Below are 19,038 nucleotides of genomic sequence, written 5' to 3' on the forward strand. Positions count from 1 at the left end.
AGAAAAACAACAACAACAAAATGTTGAACAAAACATTTACCACATATACTTTTTGCTCTGGGAAGTGAGAGAGCACGTGATAAATGAGTCACATTGCTCATACCCTACTAAGAGGCACTTAGGTCCAGGATGGCTGAGTGCTGTGTAAGAAACTGAATGGAACAGAATAGTGTATTAGCAAGTCAGGCTTATTCATGGAAGATTTCATATCGGGGAGGGGGGAAGAATAATGTGATGTAGGTATTACATATCTTTTCTCAGGCAGGCAGTACTCTTTGCAAATAGAAAACCTTGCAGATTCATCATATAACAAATTTTTATATGTATTTTAGGCAAGGAAAGGTATACAGTATGGATGGTTTTCATATAATGTATAGAGGAAGGTGAAGCAGGAAAAATTAAAGACACTTTTTTAACAGCTTTGTGATGCAGCTATATGTTCACACATCTTTGTGAAGTATTAATAGCAAACACAGTAGTTAATGATGTATACAAGCCTGATGCTGAATTATATCTCAGACAAAAGGATATGTGATTTATCATATTAGTTTTTCTGTGTCCTTAATTTTTCTGTGATTAATGTGTGATGCAAATGCAATGCTTTCTGTGTTATTATGGAAAAAAATTATACTGTTTACTGGGCTTTTTTCCTCAAACTGGCAATGCAAAATCCTTTAAAACAAAGAGGCACTTTTAAATACAAATGCATGAACATTTTTTAATGCTATCAATTTAGATCTATTATGACAAATTCTCCTTGGGATAATTTATGGTATTATGGCTTACGGTACACCTCAGGGGATCAACAAAGAAGTTAACTGTTCCTCAGAGATGTACAATTTCCACCCTTTGCCCCTCAATCAACAGCTTGCAAAGCAGTAACTGAGAAAATGTGGAGAAACAAATCTGAGCATATTAAGTTATTTCTTCTTGGAACAGTTATTGCTAGAACATACAGAAATAGAGGCAGCTAGCTGGTGCGAGGTTCTTGCACATCCCTCTGGCTACTCACAGAGGCAGGATCTTAGACTAGACTGATCCAGTATAGTAATTTCTGTGTTGCTTACCCTTAGCCTTTGTTGTTCTGGGTCAGTTGATCAACACATTAGGAGCTGTAACTGAGTCTATCCATGTTTTGACCAACTGGTAAGGAAAAGCTTAGCAGCAGGCTGTACTGTGCCTGCTTATTCAGTGTGAAATAAAAGCACACAAGAGCCTTTGAGGGGTCGTTTCTTTTTTGTTTCTTGTTTTACCAGTGTGTGTTGTGCTAGTGGGAACTCAGGGTAAAACATTCTAGACAATGTTACAGCTGTTACTGAATGATCAAGTTTATTTACATGTCACAGGGCTGCATAGTTCAGGTATTTGGAAACATTGTGACTATCTGATACTGAAGATGTTTTTGGGGTGGTTAGATTCTCATATCTATCCTACATCTTTATACTACTGTAAAATGCCTTGATATTGCTTATATGCCATTATTCCAAATGGGTTTGTGTTCTGTGTTTTTCTGACCAACTCTGTACTATTCACTTTTTTGCCTTGTGGAATTGCCTATGAATTATTATTAGGAGGAAGTATAAAACATTTCCATTTCCTCTTGTTCTTCTCTAAATAATGCATTTACAGCATACTATAAAGGAACAGTCTTACCTCGTGGGGAACCTCAGTGTTCGCCTTAGTGCCAATGTGGCAAGTTGATGTAGTACTGGCAACAAAATCCACCAATTTCTAGTGTGATGTAGCTGCAGGTTCTCCCTCCTTACTTACTGCTCTGTCTTACAATATCTTTAGGAATGGCTGCTGTAAATGATTCAAGGGTAATCGTCGTCCTTTCTGTGTTTTGTCAATTATACTTGTGACAAACCTAAAAGTGTTTTTCTTATCATTTACAGCAGGGAAAAAAATAAGAAAAACATCCTGTGGAAGCACTCTGCTGTTTCCACACAAAATCCTGCATCTGGTTGTTAATATGCAATTCCTGATACCATGAACTTCCATAGAGGTTAGAGATGAGAAAGATCTTTTAGGTCACCTAAGTCCTCCCCTCAGATGTACATACAGTAGATTCACATAAGGCACAGTCATGTCCCCTCTGCACTGAAAGGGAGCATTCTTTTCACATGGCATGAGTGCTTCACTGATACTGGAAAGAAGAGAAAAGACCTTTTTCCTGTAAAGGGTGTGCGAGATGAAGTTGTAGCACGTTGGCATAAAAGGCTCTTTGTTCATTGCTATTGTGCTAATGGTGCTTTGAATATGAATGTTTTGTAAGCAAGAAACAGGCAATGATTCAGATGAGCAGTGCCACAAAGAAAACTTAAGCAGGATTGGAAGTGAAAGAAAGTCTTTGGCATTTTGCAGTCTGTTTTTGAATGGGATGCACAGATTCAAGTAGTTGAGACCATGCATATAATAAACACAGTACTGAAGCTGTAGCATCCACTACAATTTTGTAAAAGAAAAAAAAAAAAAAAAAAGGCATTCATATCACAGTAAAACTGCTGAATACTTTGCTGACAAATTTGTGTGTGTGTCATTCGTGCTTCTCTCATAACTGAAACGAGGATGAGGCATACATTTTCAGCAAGTTGAAGTGCTTGCTAGTAGTTCACCTGGTAGAAATGGCCAGCCTCCATATGATCAACTATTATGTCTGTTTTCATTAAATGATTCTGCCTTGTCTTGAATATTTTACAGTTGAGGAACTTAGAAATCTTTGTAAGATACAGTTAAAAATAGCTCAGTTAAAAATAGCTACCTTTTCTCTTGCTATGTCACCAAAATGGGATAAAAGAACTTATCGACACCAATTTGATGTAGATAAGCAGACACTCCTTTATTTACGGCCGGGTGTGCAGGGGAGTCGTCTCACCAACAATGCACACCTAACTCGTGTAACATGCTGTTTATATAGGATACAATGATACATATTAATTAAGGGCTCATACATAAACATGTTGATTCCCGTAACTCATTTTCATATCCACACATCTTTCCGGTCATGCGCACTGAAGTCCTGAAATGAGCCTGGGGACTGCTTTTACGACCACCGCAGACTGTGGACCCTTAAGAAAGACCCCCCAATGTCCTTGTCTCAAGGACTTTGGCTCACATTGCAACTTTAACATGCTTCAAGGCTCTCTTACAATATAACTTCTAGTCTATAAGACAATAAATTACTTTTAGTAAGCAGTCTAACAATAATACTTTGTTTGACAACATAATTATCTAGTTAATGTTTCTTACTGGCCTATGTGGCTTTGGTTTGGGGCTTTACAAGGGAGCTCATAGCAACGTAACTGATTACATGGTTGCACAATATTTCCACAGTTACTTAAAACATTGTACTATTATTTTTTTAAACTATTATAAAATTACTATTCTTATAAAATTCTATTTGATTATTTAATCATGATTATTTCTTATCTTAAACTCCACAATCATCAACTTAATAACAAATCTATGATAATCAGTAACAACTAGTCAAAATATAGGAATTTGCAGATAATTCTAGGATACAGAATATACTGATAATGGCATCAGGTATCTGAAGAATCTTCTGTTTATTAACAATAATATACATAATTCTGTTCTTGAACAAAGAGGAATTAAAAAAACTATCTGACCATTTTCCTTCCTACTACCAGAAAGCCACTTGCTAGCCCTCTCCTTGGATTTAATCTACATGCTGCAAATTTTATAGATAAGGATACATGGTCTATCTTTAAACAAACTTGCTCAGGCATGGAAAGCTGTCTATAAAAGCAGCAGGTAATGTATATTGATGAGAAATGTGGTAACACAAGTACACCTCAAGCTGTAAAAAGCAGAGTTAGTGGAGAGTGGCTAGTGTGTTGTAAATTCACTATTTAACTTTCCAGCAACTAGGCCATGTAAATAGGCTCTAAACTTCTGAACACAGATGAAATTATGGAAGTGGGTTTTCAGTCCAACAGTAGAAAGTGTGCACATTATTCTACAATTTAATAAAAATTATTTCTGTTTTTCCCATATGACTACAGTGGTTAGACAGGATATCCTGCTGACCAGAGGTAAAATATTGCAGAGAAGTTGTAACAGCATCTTTTATTCCTAATACAGTAGATGCATAGATACATGCATACATACATGCTTATGTAATTATGCATACAGGGATAATTTAAAAGGCCATTTTTAGATTTGCTGTGTGAAAGTGTAGAAAATTTGTGAAGTTTCCCTGGGAAGACCTCTTGAAGGTTATTTTATTTTGGTATGTTTAAAATACTGAGACTATATGAACACTTAAGTAGTTCAGTAATATACTTAATAGAGGCATAGAGAACTAGCAGTTGTGGTTTCTTAATCTGCAAGGGGCTATTTCCAAGCTGCAGACTCAGTCAAGCAGCGCTTTGTTGAGAGGAACCCTCAAGAAACCCATTGCAAGTTTTGCCTGAGTCAGGACTGCGAACTTGTACTGTTTGTATTGTTACATAATATAAATATTTCCAATAAGGCTTCCCCATTGCTTCTATAAAGCAAGAGTTAGTCGAGAAACCTCTTTTCAGTTACTGTTAAAAGAAGACAATGACATTCCTGCAGGTGCCGTATTCTAACTTGCTTCCATCAGCATTTTTAAAATCTAAGATTAGAGACACTGAACCAAAGTAAACTTTGGGGGGGTTAAAACTCTTGTTTGTGTCCCAGTATTGATGTGCAGTTTGTTTTATTTTGATTAAGATGCTTTTCAATGTTAAAAAAAGCAACAGCAAGAGATTTAAAATTCAGATTATTAAACTTTAGGGACACCAAGTGTTTTGTCAGGGACGTGGCCTTATTCTAGCTGACAGCAGACCATTCAATTGTTTAGAGTTTAGTAAGGGAAAAGAAGTATACTCCTATGAGAGTTAAATAAGCGTCCCATGGAAATACTGAAATCTATAGAACTGAGAAGTTTTGTCTTTGCTATTAAATTGTTTAAGCTTCCTTAAGAGTTTGTAGAAATGTGAGTATTCTCTGATAATCCATACTGGATGTCTTTCTAAAAGATATGTTGTATCTCAACCAGATATTGTTGAGATTATTAGAGAAATTACTGGATTAAATTTTATGGCCTTTATAAAGCTGAAAATCAGATTAGATTAGTGTAACTGGTTGTTTCTGTCCTTAAAATCCATGTTTCCTGTAAAGGAGTGCAATACAAAAAAGTAGTTTTAACTCTCAGTGACCTGTCCTGGTCAACTGCTTTGTGCCTGGCAGTCTGGTTTTTAAAAATGTGAGCACTTGCTGCAGAACCACAAGTGCTTATGGCCTTATTTTCAGAGTTCATAGTTTAAAAAAGTAAGTCAGAGTATATTGTCTGTTCTATTACTGTGTCCTTTGGCCCAACCAACCTCCACTGTGTTGCTTTTGATAGGGGACAGGACTCCCGCTTGCAAGCGTAATGGCTGTAGCATACAAGCACATGCATTACCTGCCCTAGGAAAGAGGCATCATTTACCCCTTTTCCACCCTGTGACCAATCCCTCTAGTCTGATTTCACAGAAATAATTCTGAAAACTTCAAATTATATTTTCTGAGGGTGAAGGAGACCAGGAGACTACTGGTGTTTAAAGTACCTTCTGTGGCTGTTCATAGATTTGCTGGATGTGTTCCAATAAATAAAATATTGCCTGTTAGGTGAAGAAAGACTATTCCTTCTAATCAGTGACTCTGCTATAGAGCTCCTTCTGAACTGTAGTGTATGTACTACATAAAACATTGGAAGAATTTTTTATGAAGTAGAATCTGATGAATCTTTGAAAATCAATTCCTCTGTGCATTACATGCGCAAGGTAAAAACATCCACACATTAGCTGAGTTTTTGAGATGAATTACATTATTTGTCTTATTAGGATACCCGTCTCCTGATGTTATGTGCAATATTATAAAAATAAATTAAAACCGGAAACCTTATATAAATATAAGACAGTCATTTGTAATTTTTAAAATTTTTGCCAAGTACTGAGATATATGCAGAGAAAGCTTTACTAAGTTTTGAGACCAGTAATTGCCCAAATTAAGTTCGAAAAGCAGGAAAAATTTTTCAGATCATATAAGTTTTGGTTAAGGAACAGTAATATTTTATATATATATATGAAAAGCTACATTAAAAAACTTCACATGCCTTCATCTGTCAGCCAGAAATCAGGTTCTGCATAGACATGATGTCAGACTGCTGTCTGACAAGATGTGTGATTGACTGTGCAGTCGAGGTGTAACACATCTCCCTGTAACAGGGTTTCCCATGGACAGTGTACCAGTTCAGTGCATGTAATCTAAACTAACATCTTTGCTGTATTTAAGCACATTTGTTCCTCTGTCGGTCAAACAGTGGCTAATGAAAGCAGAAGTCATGAGAAAAGGCCAGTTTCCAAGCTATCTGAAGGTCAACATTACAGTTCACTATGGCAATTTTCCTGGGACATTGACAAAGTAGTACTTATGAACACAAATTTCAAAAGAATCACAAGTGGTTATATTAGTTGTATTCTCACCGTGAAAGGTGATAACCATATAGTTGTCTTCCTTTCTCTTTGTTTTCACTTGTTCCACTCATTAAAATTTTCTTAATTTTCATTCACGTAGCATTGATTTGTGCTAAAATCCCCAGCATAACTATGGCCTATTTTTTACTATCTGATCAAAAAAAGGGGTTACAAGCTTACCCTAAAGGGCATACAGTTTACTGTAACACAACATCTAGTCATGTGGAATAGAGGGAAATCACGGGTGGTGTGAAGTAAGTACAGCCTGGTTGCTGTTTCCTTTTCTAATACTTTTAATTGTTCTCGGAGCAGCAGCTGTTCAGCTCCTTCTGTGCTAGTCATTGAGCTCATTTCAACTCAATTTGCTTGCATGTTCTGTTCGTACATACGTGACAGAAGGAGGGCAAAGTTTCCCATTGCTGTGGTTGTTGACAAAGGAAGCCCATTGTACTTGAGAACAGCTGAATTATTATCTCTTTCAGTGCACAATACAATGTCGCCACCATGTCACAGCAGCAGTGTACATGCTGACTGGACTTGGAAAGTATCAAAATCAATGAGGGCCAGAGTAGAACCACTCAGCTAAATGCTTGTCCTTTGAATGTACATGGAGAACATTAACTAAAATTCCGAGAAAGAGCTTTAAAAAGATTAAAGACTAACAGATTTCAGTTCTTGTGTGTATGGAGTCTCATATTCTGATTCTCATTGCTTTGTTCATGCAAAAGCAGTTGTCAAATGAAGAGTGCTGCTTTTTTTTTCCCCTTTTTTTTTTTTTTCCCCTTACTGAGCATGTGCAATGTTCATTAAGCATACCTAGTAAGCCTGGTTATACGGGCACTCCACAGCTAGAATCCCAAGAAGGACCTTGATCCTTGGCTGTCATTTTAGTATGTGTTTCATGAGTACAGAATCAGATATTGTGCAGTCAATTGCAAAGCTGCAGATAGGATGAAGTCGCCATGAATCCTTTGTCACCGATATCCATGGGTATCTACACTCTGAGGCTCAGTCTGTTTTCAGACACTTGTTGTAAAGTTGATTTATAACCTTCCTGCCACCCTTCCTTCACTTCCTTTCTACTACCCGCCTCATAATCTTTTATTCTTAGCTTCTATGACACTAATCACTCTACCACGTACCCTAGAGCATATTTTATTCCTGCTGTGACTTCCCCCTTTAAATTCCTGCTTTGCTGTCTATTCAGTGGTTACCTTGATATGTTCACATGCTTCATAATTAGGAGTTCTTGGGGTCCTCCTCCTTCTTTCACAGCTGCCCAGCCTTCCCTGCATAACATAGGGATGGTCATGAATATCTGCCCAGTTCTTTCACATTCTTCTTTTAACTACAGTAAATCTGGTGTTCCACTGCAGTGCTCTGCTCATAACAAGAGGACTGAAATTGGTGTACTTAAGAGAAAAAAATCCCAACAGTTCTGGTCTTTAGCCTTCACTTACCCAGAGCATCCTACTGACTCCACTGAACAAGTTGCACAAGTTTTTGACCTAACCCATCTACTTCAGTAGCTGCTACATATAGCTGGGTTTTGTCCTCTTTTCCCTTCCTTTCTTGCCTTATTCTTCTTTTTTTCTTTTTTCTATTACCTGTTTTCTTGTTACTTCCCATTATATCCCTCTCTTGTCTCTAGCCTTCACTGTTGCCTTCAGATTCTCCTCTTTGGATCTGAAATTGCTGTCCCTCTCCAGTTAAATTTGCTGTTCTCGGTGTGCTGGCAGCAAAGTGAAATGTGATGAAAACCTGATCTCTGAAGGGTTCTTTGCTGGCATATCACAGATCAGATTTTTAGTAATTTTTACTTTGCTTCCAGCACACTAATTGAATACAGCAGAGCAGAACAGCAGGGGACAGAAACAGAAGACACTGAGTCCTGACAAAGGGTTTCTCTAGGGTTAGGTGTTCAATTAGCATCTCTTATTAGACCGCAAACGCTAACTACCCACAGATAATGAAGCACTAGATCATTCACAGATTGAAAACCAGTGAAAATGTGCATCTGTGGATATTTAGGCAAGTGCTGAAATCCTGAGCAAAGTTGTGAACAGGTTGCCTTTTTAAACCTTTAGCATTTTAATATATAGTTAGAAACCACCAACTTAAAAGAAGCTATGAGTACATGTATTGTACCTAAATAAAATTCAACGTGTAGATTTTGTCTGTATTTGACTGTCAGGGTGCTTGTCGTGACCCTGTGAGACTTAGTAAAAGAAACTGGATTTTTTTTCTGTTTCTGTTAGATTGCTTTATAAGCAGTTGAAAAATATGTGTTATATTTGCTGTATTAGTTTTCCGTGTAAACAATTGTAGTAATTGCCAGTGAAAGGCTAAGGGCTTGAAAACAAATGTGGAGATATATTACAATCTCAAGTGAGAGCAATTATAAATAGAAGAAAACTGGCCCTTGAAAATTAAAATGGAAACAGACATGATTTGACTGTGAAGCTGATTTGTAGGACACTTTCCATTTTAGGATAGTGCTCCTGTCATGCAAATATTTGAACATCTGGATGTAGACAAATCTAAGCTACCTGTCACTACATCACTGAGTCACATAGTATTAAGGTTTACAGAGAACTGAAAAGCGAGAGGCCAGATAAATACATGCTTGTTTCTACACTAGAAGAAGGTGAGATATTTTGTGTTCCTGTGCATTTACTCTCATATGCTTATTTTCATTGTTTATTTATTTATTGGTTGGGGCATCATAATGAGGAAATTCTGCTATTTGGAGATACAAACAGGAAGGAAGATAAGAGCTGTTGAATTTCATGAGAGTGCTCCTAGAATCAGGATTCTACTTCAGCTTTTGTTTGCTTAATTGTTTGTTTGTTTGCTTGTTTGTGGTTTTTATCCTCTGTCTTGTGTTCTGGGGATTTATTATGTTATTATTAATATTATTAATAATAATTTCTGATTTGTGGAATACCTTTGGACTTTCTCCCTCCTAAGCTGTCAGTATATATTTATTTTACAGTCTTATGAAGATTCAGCAAAACGTTAGGTACTTTAAAATTAAACAGATGCCTGGATGCCTTGCTAAATGCAGTAGTTTTAAAGTTAAACCTATGTGGCTGTGGTTTACTAAGTAAAATCCTATATTCAGATAGCTTTATCCAGCAACCTCTTATGTCACAGCTGAATTCCTAGGGACCATTTATATAACTGCAGGAGTGCCCCTTATGAAGTCCTAGTTTAGGGTGATATGGATGACTGCATAATTTGGAGATCATCTGTTTATTATCCTGCTCCTCCCAAGTACACGTTGCGCACGGTGCAATCTGAACTGTTTATGGTAAATCAAGATTTTTATCCTTTTTCAGGGAACAGGTCAATATTGAAGATGTCTTCTCAACCCTGGGGTTGCAATAACATTTCTCCCTTACTGGAACTATGATTGGGGTGAACTGCAGGAAAAGCCTCTGCCCTGTCATTCAGCCTTTTACTCTTCATTTAGTTACCTGGTCTCAATTTGTAGCCTCTCTGTAGCCTGCAGAAGATAACTTTTTTCCATATATTTCTCAACTTCAGCTCAAGTATCCCTCCCAATCTTGACAGCAAGGGCTAAATGATAAAATGGATGTCTAGACATTGCTATATTGCTGTTCTTAGAACTAAATAGTCTTTGGTCTAGATGCCCTATAAATAATTGAGACGAGCTAACTCTTTGTGAATTAGCACCGCTTCCAGTTTTTTAAGTGGAGCAGAAGGTCTGCTGTAAAAGGTATCCAAGGTTTGTGATGTTTCCTTGTTGTATAGTAAAATAGATTAACGTTTGGGGCTTATACACTATTACAGTCAAATTGCTGCTCTAAAGACAGTTCATGATTGCAATGTCTTATTAAAGTACTGTGGTTCAGTTTGTGTTTCTGCTGGCCTCTTTGCTGCTGCTGCAATTTAACTGATATATGTTTTTAAAAGCCTATTACTTTGCATATTTTTTGTTGCTGTTGTTTAATTTCTTATATATATGTATTAAAGCATGGTCTCTTTCTGAAGGAAAATGGGACAGAGAAAGGTCTCCAGACTAGCAACCACCAAGAATTCAGAGGTTTTGTTTCCAGCTCTGCAACAAATTTCTTGTGTGACCTTGGTCAAGTTAACATCTGTGCAAAATGGGGACAATGAACAGCATTTACCAGTCATAGGTAAAACTAGCTAAACATAGTAAGTTCCACAGAGTGTTTTGGGATCCCTGATAGGTAGATAGTGTATATGTACTAAGTCAGGCAGAGGAGAGAAATGGTTGGTGCAAAAGGCTACAGCTGAAAAAAACTGAAGAAGAAAAAAGGAAAAATATGAGGTAAAGAAAACAGAGCAGTTGGGAGAGGAGTGGGATGATGGAACCAGTTGGGATCAGTTGAAGGTGAATAAAAGGTATGGGTCCTGTTTAGAGTTAATAGGGCAAGAGACGAACATTAGAATAAATGTGTTTGTCTCGCTAGATCTAAACTGATGAATCCAAAGGCATTTCTGAACGTTGGGAATCAGTATGTTGATCATCTTTCTTCAAAGTTCAAGAAAAACAAAAGTGAAATAATGTATGAAAATCAAAAAGGAAATATTTTCTCCAGTGCATACTTTACATCTTGCATTAAGTACTACAAGTTATTGAAAAAAATAATGTGAGGGAGAACATCATTCTGTAAGAATTGTAGGTGAGCTAAGCTCTCATTTAAGAAGCATGTTTCAAAATGGAATATTCTGCTTGGGTTTAGGAGAAATTTTCCCTACTCTCCAGTACAAAGAATCTTCCATTCACTTCTTCAGACATCTGGAATTGACTGATAAACATCAACTAAGCCATCTTTTTTTTTTTTTACTTTATTTAGGTTCTTTTACCATGGTTTTCATTATGATTTGTAAATATTCATTTCACACACCATCTTTTATGCATAGGAGCACAATGTATTCTGAAATCATGTCTCAGTATCCAAATGTCGTTTTAATCAATATTCTTATTGGATGAAAAAAAATACATTTTTACTTTTATTTCCAAGTTCACTCTCTGACATTTTAAAAAAATATGAGAAAACAAACTGTAACAATCTGAGTGTCTTAATCTAACATACTTTAGATGTCTGTAAGTTTTTGCATTTACTGCTGCTGAACAAGATTCAGCTCGCTTTTTTACTATCAAAAAAAGTTCATGATTTTCAGTTATAAGATTGACTAGAGATGCAGCAATTGATAACTGCCTGAATGTAGAGTGAATGTGTGAAAAGACCATATAGAAAATAAAGTTGATTTTCTATAGGAAAGTATATATATATATAATGTTAAACCAGGTGGGAAGCTTAGTGACAAAATGTATCTAGTTGCAGTATTTAGCAGAAGATAATCTGTGGTGTTCTGAAACACTATTCAGTCAAAGAGTCTATAATTGGACTATACTGATCATGAATAGAGACTTTCATTTATTTATTTTTACTAATAACTGGAAATTCATTGCAAATTGCTCTAACAGAACAGTTAAGAACACACTTTGGTGGGTAGCTTGGTGTCGTGCTGATATAACCTCTGGCCTGCCTGCAACTCCTCAGAACTGTTTGTGTGAAAAACCCTTGGGTAGACTCTATTTGTTCTCCCATTCAAATGATATTACCTGGGAAAGCAATTCTACCATGTGCTGAGCACCGTCAGTTCCTATTAACTTCAGTTTAAGTGAAGGGGCACAGTCCTTCTTCAGAGATGCAAAGTAGTGTCAGCTCAGATTCTTAAGATAAAATTCAGTTCTTTGCAGAAGGTCTGCACAAAGCCTATGTATCATTTAAGTACCACTTAATTCTTTATAACGGAGCTTGGAGTGGATTTGAAGAATCTGATAGGCTTTTTGCTGTCTTGTCTGCAGGGGGCTGAATTTCACCCCTGGTGAATATAGGCAGTAAAAAGGCAACTAGACTGACTCAGGAAATACACTGTATTCCTTTGCTTTGACTAGTGTAACTCAGTTTCAATTACTGATAGAAATTCTTGATATCGTGCCGATAAAATCATTGTATGCTTTGCTCCCTCCCTAGACTACATATTTAGCTTGACGGCGATACTCTGCTATAATGGACGAACTGAAAAGTGAAAATGCAGAGATAGATGTGATCCCACAGACACGAAGATGGCCTCCCTTTTGCAACTGTGACTGCATGTGTGACAGACTTCAATTTATACCTAAGTGTGAGGGTGCCCGCCCGGCCGCTTCTGGCAAATGGCCCAGAGAACAGGGCCTGTTAAGAGGGGATGTGAGAGCGGGTGTGTTTGTGAGGCTTTTGAAACAAAGCGCCAGTCAGGTAGAAAAGCTGGGTCAAACGACTTGTGAAGCTCTGTAACTGGGAGGGGGGAGCCCCGGGGGGGCAGGGGCGGGCAGGTGCTGCCTGCCCCAGAGCGCTGCCCCCGCCAGCAGGGAAGGGGCAGGCACCACCCGGGAGCAGGGGTGGGAGGGTTGGCAGAATCCTGTGCCTGTGGTAGAAGGGCCTGCGGTTCTGAGAGGGTGTCTGGGAATTTCCAGGGGCTTATGAACGTTTCGTCTCTAGTACTATGGTTTACTTTTTTGTATTACTGGTATTGATCCTGCACTGCCGCTGGTTGTGTGTCATTAATAAATTAATAAACTGGTTTGATACTGATTTGCTTTAAACCATGTGACCTGAGTAGTTTTTCTCTGCAAAAGGGCTTGTTCCCATTCTCAAGGCCTAAATGCATGAGCTAGTCTATACACTTAACACAGAAATGGTTTACACTTTGTTTTGTAAAATACTCTTGGTGTGTTCTAAATTTGTGTGGATATAGCCAATAGCCAGAGGAAGGACTCCATATATTTGTGATGTTACCAATAGCTGCATTCTGAGATAGCAATCAAGCAAACACTGAGAGTAATTAACAGAGGAGAGAAATTTTATTTTTTTTTTATTAGTTCAAATTATGTTTCCAGGAAAACCTCCCACCTGAGATAGTAGAGGCAATCTAGTACATATTTTTGAGTTTAACTATTCAGTCTTTCAGTGATCCTTCATATTGTTGAAACATTGATAGAAAGAGCCAATTTGATATATGAATTACAAAATATGTGCATGCAAATTGGTGAGGTTTGGTGTTAACATTTGACTGAGCTTTTCCTATAAAGCCTGCAACTGGATGCATGCCTTCACTCAGAAAGGATGAGGCTATTACCTGTTACATAGGAGATGTTAGCCTCAAAAACTGATATGATCCAATTCTCAGCAGAGCAGTACCTATGGACCCCAAGCACAATCCAGATTTCTGTATATTATGTGCTATAAAAACATAGTAGATTTCCATTAAAAAATTCTAGTTATGAAAATTGTTTGGGAATCATTCCTCCAGAGATATATATATTGCCTAATGAACAGTGCAAATTCCTATGTAGACGTTTGGGAGCTAAAGTGTTTTTTATAATGAAAATCTTAATATGAATTTCAGATTGAGCTTCCACTGAAAGAAATCAGTGTCGTTATATTGCTAGAGCTTACCAACAGTTGTACCGGGACTGAGGACACAAGTTGTTTCATGTCAAAATATTGGAAAGGATTTTATTACAAGACTTTATGTTACACTTCTATTTCTTGCCATGATCCTCTGGCATTGGGAAGTGTATTCTTAAGTAGTTCCAGACAGAGAAAGTCAGGGGTGTAGGGAAGCTGAATCACACATTCAGATGATCATCAAGAGCTGCAACTGCTACTGGGTATAAATGCCCGCTTTTTTTTTTTTTTTTAATAAATGCTCCCTGGACCCAAAATTAATTTGGGTCATTTTTTTTATAAACTATTAAATATATATTTTTAATATCTGATTCCTGGACCCAGAATTAATTTGGAGTATTTTAAGCTTCCTGTACACTTATCTTGCTAAGTATTTCTCCTGTAGTTCTCTTTTTGTTGGGCTCATGACTGTTGAAGATAGGTTGCATGTATTGGTGTCACACATCAACACAGAGGAAGACGTGATCTGTGTCCCTGTATGTGGACTTCTTCATCCCTTGAATCCTGGGACACTTATATACAAACTGAGGTTTCTTATAGTCTAGTCTGGCATTGCTGAGATGATCTCTGAGGGAACTGAGGACCGTTTTCTGTGGACTGAAAGTTTACAGTCTGAGCAAAAGATAGATTGTTTGGGGGACCTTACCTTGTTTAGCATGAGTATATGTCACCATGCAAGTGAGTGCATCTCTGTATATGTATTTTATAAAAAGTATCCCAAACTAACACTCCACCCCACAATTTTGCATACATGGGGAGAGTGAAAGAATAATGAAATACTGCTTAATATTGCTTAATATTCTATGATAAGGAACCCAGATACTACCGTGGTGAACTTGAAAGAAAGAAGTCTACAGGAATTAAAGCCCCTTTTCTCACTACCTTGAATAAAAAATTCTCCTTACAGCTCCTCTGCATCTACTTTAATGCAGTCAGAGCTCTATTGTTCCAAGACTATTTGCTCTGTGTGACCTTGAGGAAATTTTGCAGAGCCAGCTTACCAGAGACACAAGCATTAAGAGGAGCCACAAAGCACACAACACACCATGTTTCAGAGAGTTAGGGACCTTCTTGACTAGACTTCCTTTCCCTTGTAGTAATAGGGTAGTAGGATGTTTGTTCCAGTCTTTTCCCTCTGCTTATTGTCTCCTTCCCCATGATTTCCCAACCTTTACTGCATTCAACACCTGTCCTTCTTATGTTCCTACTTCCTGCCCCTAAATATGCCCCTACCATTGCAAGTATCACAGAGTTTCACAATTCCTGTCATTATGTTGACCCCTCTACCCGTTTATTATAGCTTTTGTCTCTCCACTGAGTGTCTCATGTCTATTTACACTGTAAGCACTTCAGGATAAGGAGTGTCTGCTCAGGTTTATACAGAGTCTAACCCAATGGATCCCAGTCATAGGTCACTTTTAGGCTACCATAATGATTAGTTAGGATAGTAAGTCTTCAGTTGTTAGCCCCACCCATCAATATTTACTTGACTGTAAGGAGCATGGAATTAGAAGATTAGCTAATTTTTATGTCCTTTCAATTTACAACAGAGCTGACTTTTGTTTTATTGTTGGTTTTTAAGTTCTATTTTTATTATGAGATTTGTTGGCACAGCAGGAGTTGTAAATAATTTTGTAAATTGCCTAGGGCTGTCTACATCATAACCTATGGCTGCATTATCAGATGATGAAAATAGACAACTCAAATGAGAAAGTGTTTAGAGATAAGTGAAATGTGAATTCTTCTGCCAATTGTTTTTGGTTGTTTGTTTTTTTTTTCTTTTCTATTCCATAGCACGAATTATCAAGACAAAACAGTGGTGTGAAATGCTTCCATGTTTAGAAGGAGAAGGCTGTGATTTGCTAATCAATAAATCAGGCTGGACCTGTACACAACCAGGAGGACGGATAAAGACAACCACGGTAGGTCACTTCTCTGTTCCGTATTTCTTCGGTTTCTCATTCACTTTAGTTTACTGAAGAACAAAGAGTGAGATTTCTAATTGTTTTTCGGCACAGATATGCAAAGTCTGTTGCCTTATAATTAAGCTATGTGCTCAACTGTGCTTACTGAAATACACAGCAATGTTATCACAAAGACAAGAAAAATGTGTAATTCCCACGGTTACTAAGAGTGGAAATGATATCAAGGTTTTCTTAAAAGGCACCAGTGGTTTAACTAACATTTGTATTCAGCCTGAAGACAGTGTCTTATTGTTTCACTGTACAAGAATTTTCTTATGCTGAGGAAGTGTAGGGTATAAAACTGAACACATGGTCTAGCAGGGTAAAATGAAAGCTTTAGTTGGGAATTGGGGAGAAAATGTTTTTGCTATTCCCACTGTACTGGAAAAGCAAGATGAACAGGTAGATCTTTAGTTTTCAGTGAGACGATCAGTGAGACCTACAGAAAACATACTAAAACATCCCTTCTTTTGGCTTCCTTTTGGTCCTGGTTTGTTGATAAAACCCTCAACTCTCTGATTTGGTGTCTTGGGACATGTGCTTGAGGTGAAGCTGAGAGTATATACAACAGTAATGGTTTCTAGGGCCTGTAATATATCAAACAGATTTCTAGAAAATGTTCTCTAATGCCAATAATTCTTTGACTTAAAAAAACGGAAAAAATCTGAAGAGATATAATAGAGCAATATTCTGATAGCTTGTTAGACCTCTTGAAATAATTTTTCCCCTATGATCTTTTTTTAGATTTACATGGAGCTTGAGTGTATTTAAATAAGTGCAATTTCAAGAATATTTAGTGTTAAAAGTACTTATCAGTGAGGACTAAATTAATGCCCATCATCCCCTGCACAATTTCTCTGTCTGAGCAGGAGACAGACACCAGTACAAAACCTTTTCTTGTTTTAGAATGCCTGTATTTTGGAAAATTAACATGTTTTTCACTTTTTAAAAAAGAATAAAGATTTGATAGTGCTTTATGAGATACCCACAAAACAAACTTTATGAATTGTGATCACTGTTTTGATGCTCCTGTATTTACCAGATATAGTATTCATTATGGACAGGGCTATAAAACTGAACTCAGTCTCTGAGGTCTTACTTAAATATTGTTTGTCTTTAGATCTTTTGCATTCAGGTTATGTAAGAGTGACATAAAGCAACAAAGGAAGGAAATAACTTTTTGAAACATTAATGACAACTTCCAAGGGCAAAGAGACCTAATAGGGTAACTTTGTCATACTTGAAATATTATCTTAAATCTCGTTAATTCAGGCGTATTTTCTGTACCCAGGGTAAACAGAAAACCCATGTATTATGACACATTGCCAGCTGTCATTAGAGTTCTTTATTTGATGTTTTATGCTGATGACATAACTGAGTAATGCAAAGTAAGCAGAGGATCTATCCTTTAGTATCTATCTTTAATGAAGTGATTCAGATATCCTCTCAGATTAAACACCAGAAGCCAGATTCTGAACTCTTACTTGTCTGTATAGGCCTTTAATGCTATTGACAGCAATGGAATGACTCATGATTTTGATTAATGTAAATGAAATCATAATCATGCCCCATCAGTAAAATTAAGTCCATGGCAAGTGTAATATTAAAACAGACTCTCCCACACACAGAGACATCATTGTCATTGGTGAGGAGAGATTCTGCGAGAGAGCCAACTGTAGAACAGCTCTGAGCATAAGCCCTCTTCTAACATAAAGCAGTCTTCAGCAGTTGGTATCACACATGCAGACACACAACAAACACAGTACTTTTCAGTCAAGGCAGACTGGCAACTCAGAATACTTAAAGAAGCACTGAATCCAGAAGGGGAAGGGGGAAAAAAGAAAAAAAAATTTAAAAAGCCCAAGAAACCCAATCTATAATACAGTATTACTAAAATATTAAGAATTTAAAAAATATGTTCATTTGTTCTTTAGCCGCTTGATTGAAGGGTAAGCTTTGGGCAATGGTAATAGGTTAGGGAATTGTTTTAGGATGACTCTATGAAGTGCATGACTGTGATTAAACGAAAATAAAGTTTCTAACAGAAACACCAAGAGACATTATTTACTGTAGCAGTACTCATAAGTCAACAGCTGATGATGCAGTCAAGTAATTTCTATTTCCGCTCCTAATCAACACACCTGAGTTGCCAGGGCCATTATGGCATCTAAGTGTAACAGGAAGGATTTCTGGCTGGGAAGGGCCAGAAAAATGGCCACCAGGTAGTATGGGGAAATAAATGTCCAAACATACTGAATTAATTAGTATACACTAAATGTCTTTTATTAAGTAGAAATAATTCTTGACCACATCTCCAGTGACAGACAGATTATGTCCTTATCTTGTTAACTATCAATTTTGTTAACACACATTTGTTAATCTAATATTTGTAGGCCTTTCCTCTTAATACTAGTTTCTATCTTGAAGATACTTGGCAATAGGTCTTGCATTATCATAGCAGTGGTAGGTCATATAGCAGCCATATCACTGTTTGTTAAATGCTGAGACAGTAATTTGCCACCCACACCAAAGCCAGAACAGTATTGAACTCTGATGGACTGAGACCAGCTGCTGTGATAGTACCAGCTTTCGCATTGATTCCAGGAGGTTGTGTAGAAGTGTAACTTTAAGTACTGAGTTTAGAAGGAGCACATGAAAAGGTAGAACTAGTGGGGATCTTATGTAGGACATGAATTCCTTTTTATGTGAGAATATACTTTAGGACTCACAGTTAAATATGTTTCTACAAAAAAAAAGGAAGAAATAGTGTTCTTTTCTGTAGATGAGTTTAACATTTAGTATTTTTTTCTATGAAAATACCCAGCAAACAGCAAATGAAAATACCCATTAATCCAAAGAAAAAGTGCAATTTGTGTAAATTGTTTGGAAAGTGCTGCTGCTACTGTATGCTTTGTGTCAAAATTGTTTAGACTTTCTATGCAGAGCCAGATTTTGTCACTGACTGGCACTTTTTGTGATCACCTCTGGAAATAATGCAACCAAATCAGAATCCTCTCCTCACATGGGTAGCAGTGTTTTATATCCATTTTGTGC

At 37.1% G+C, this 19,038-nt stretch overlaps 1 protein-coding gene across 6 annotated transcripts in view; it reads left to right on the forward strand.

The window, feature by feature from the left end:
- TAFA5 (TAFA chemokine like family member 5) overlaps positions 1 to 19,038 on the forward strand; it is a 458,203-nt gene that overhangs the window by 359,685 nt on the left and 79,480 nt on the right. For all 6 annotated transcript variants that reach the window (XR_012629139.1, XR_012629140.1, XR_012629141.1 and 3 more), the window contains one exon: positions 15,815 to 15,942. Coding sequence is in view for 1 of the 6 variants with exons in the window: in XM_074870054.1 (XP_074726155.1) it covers positions 15,815 to 15,942 (128 nt within the window). In the remaining 5 variants the exon portion in view is untranslated. The remainder of the gene's footprint in view (positions 1 to 15,814; positions 15,943 to 19,038) is intronic.

This window comes from Strix uralensis, chromosome 5 (assembly GCF_047716275.1).
Source record: "Strix uralensis isolate ZFMK-TIS-50842 chromosome 5, bStrUra1, whole genome shotgun sequence".
Taxonomy (NCBI): Eukaryota; Metazoa; Chordata; class Aves; order Strigiformes; family Strigidae; genus Strix; species Strix uralensis.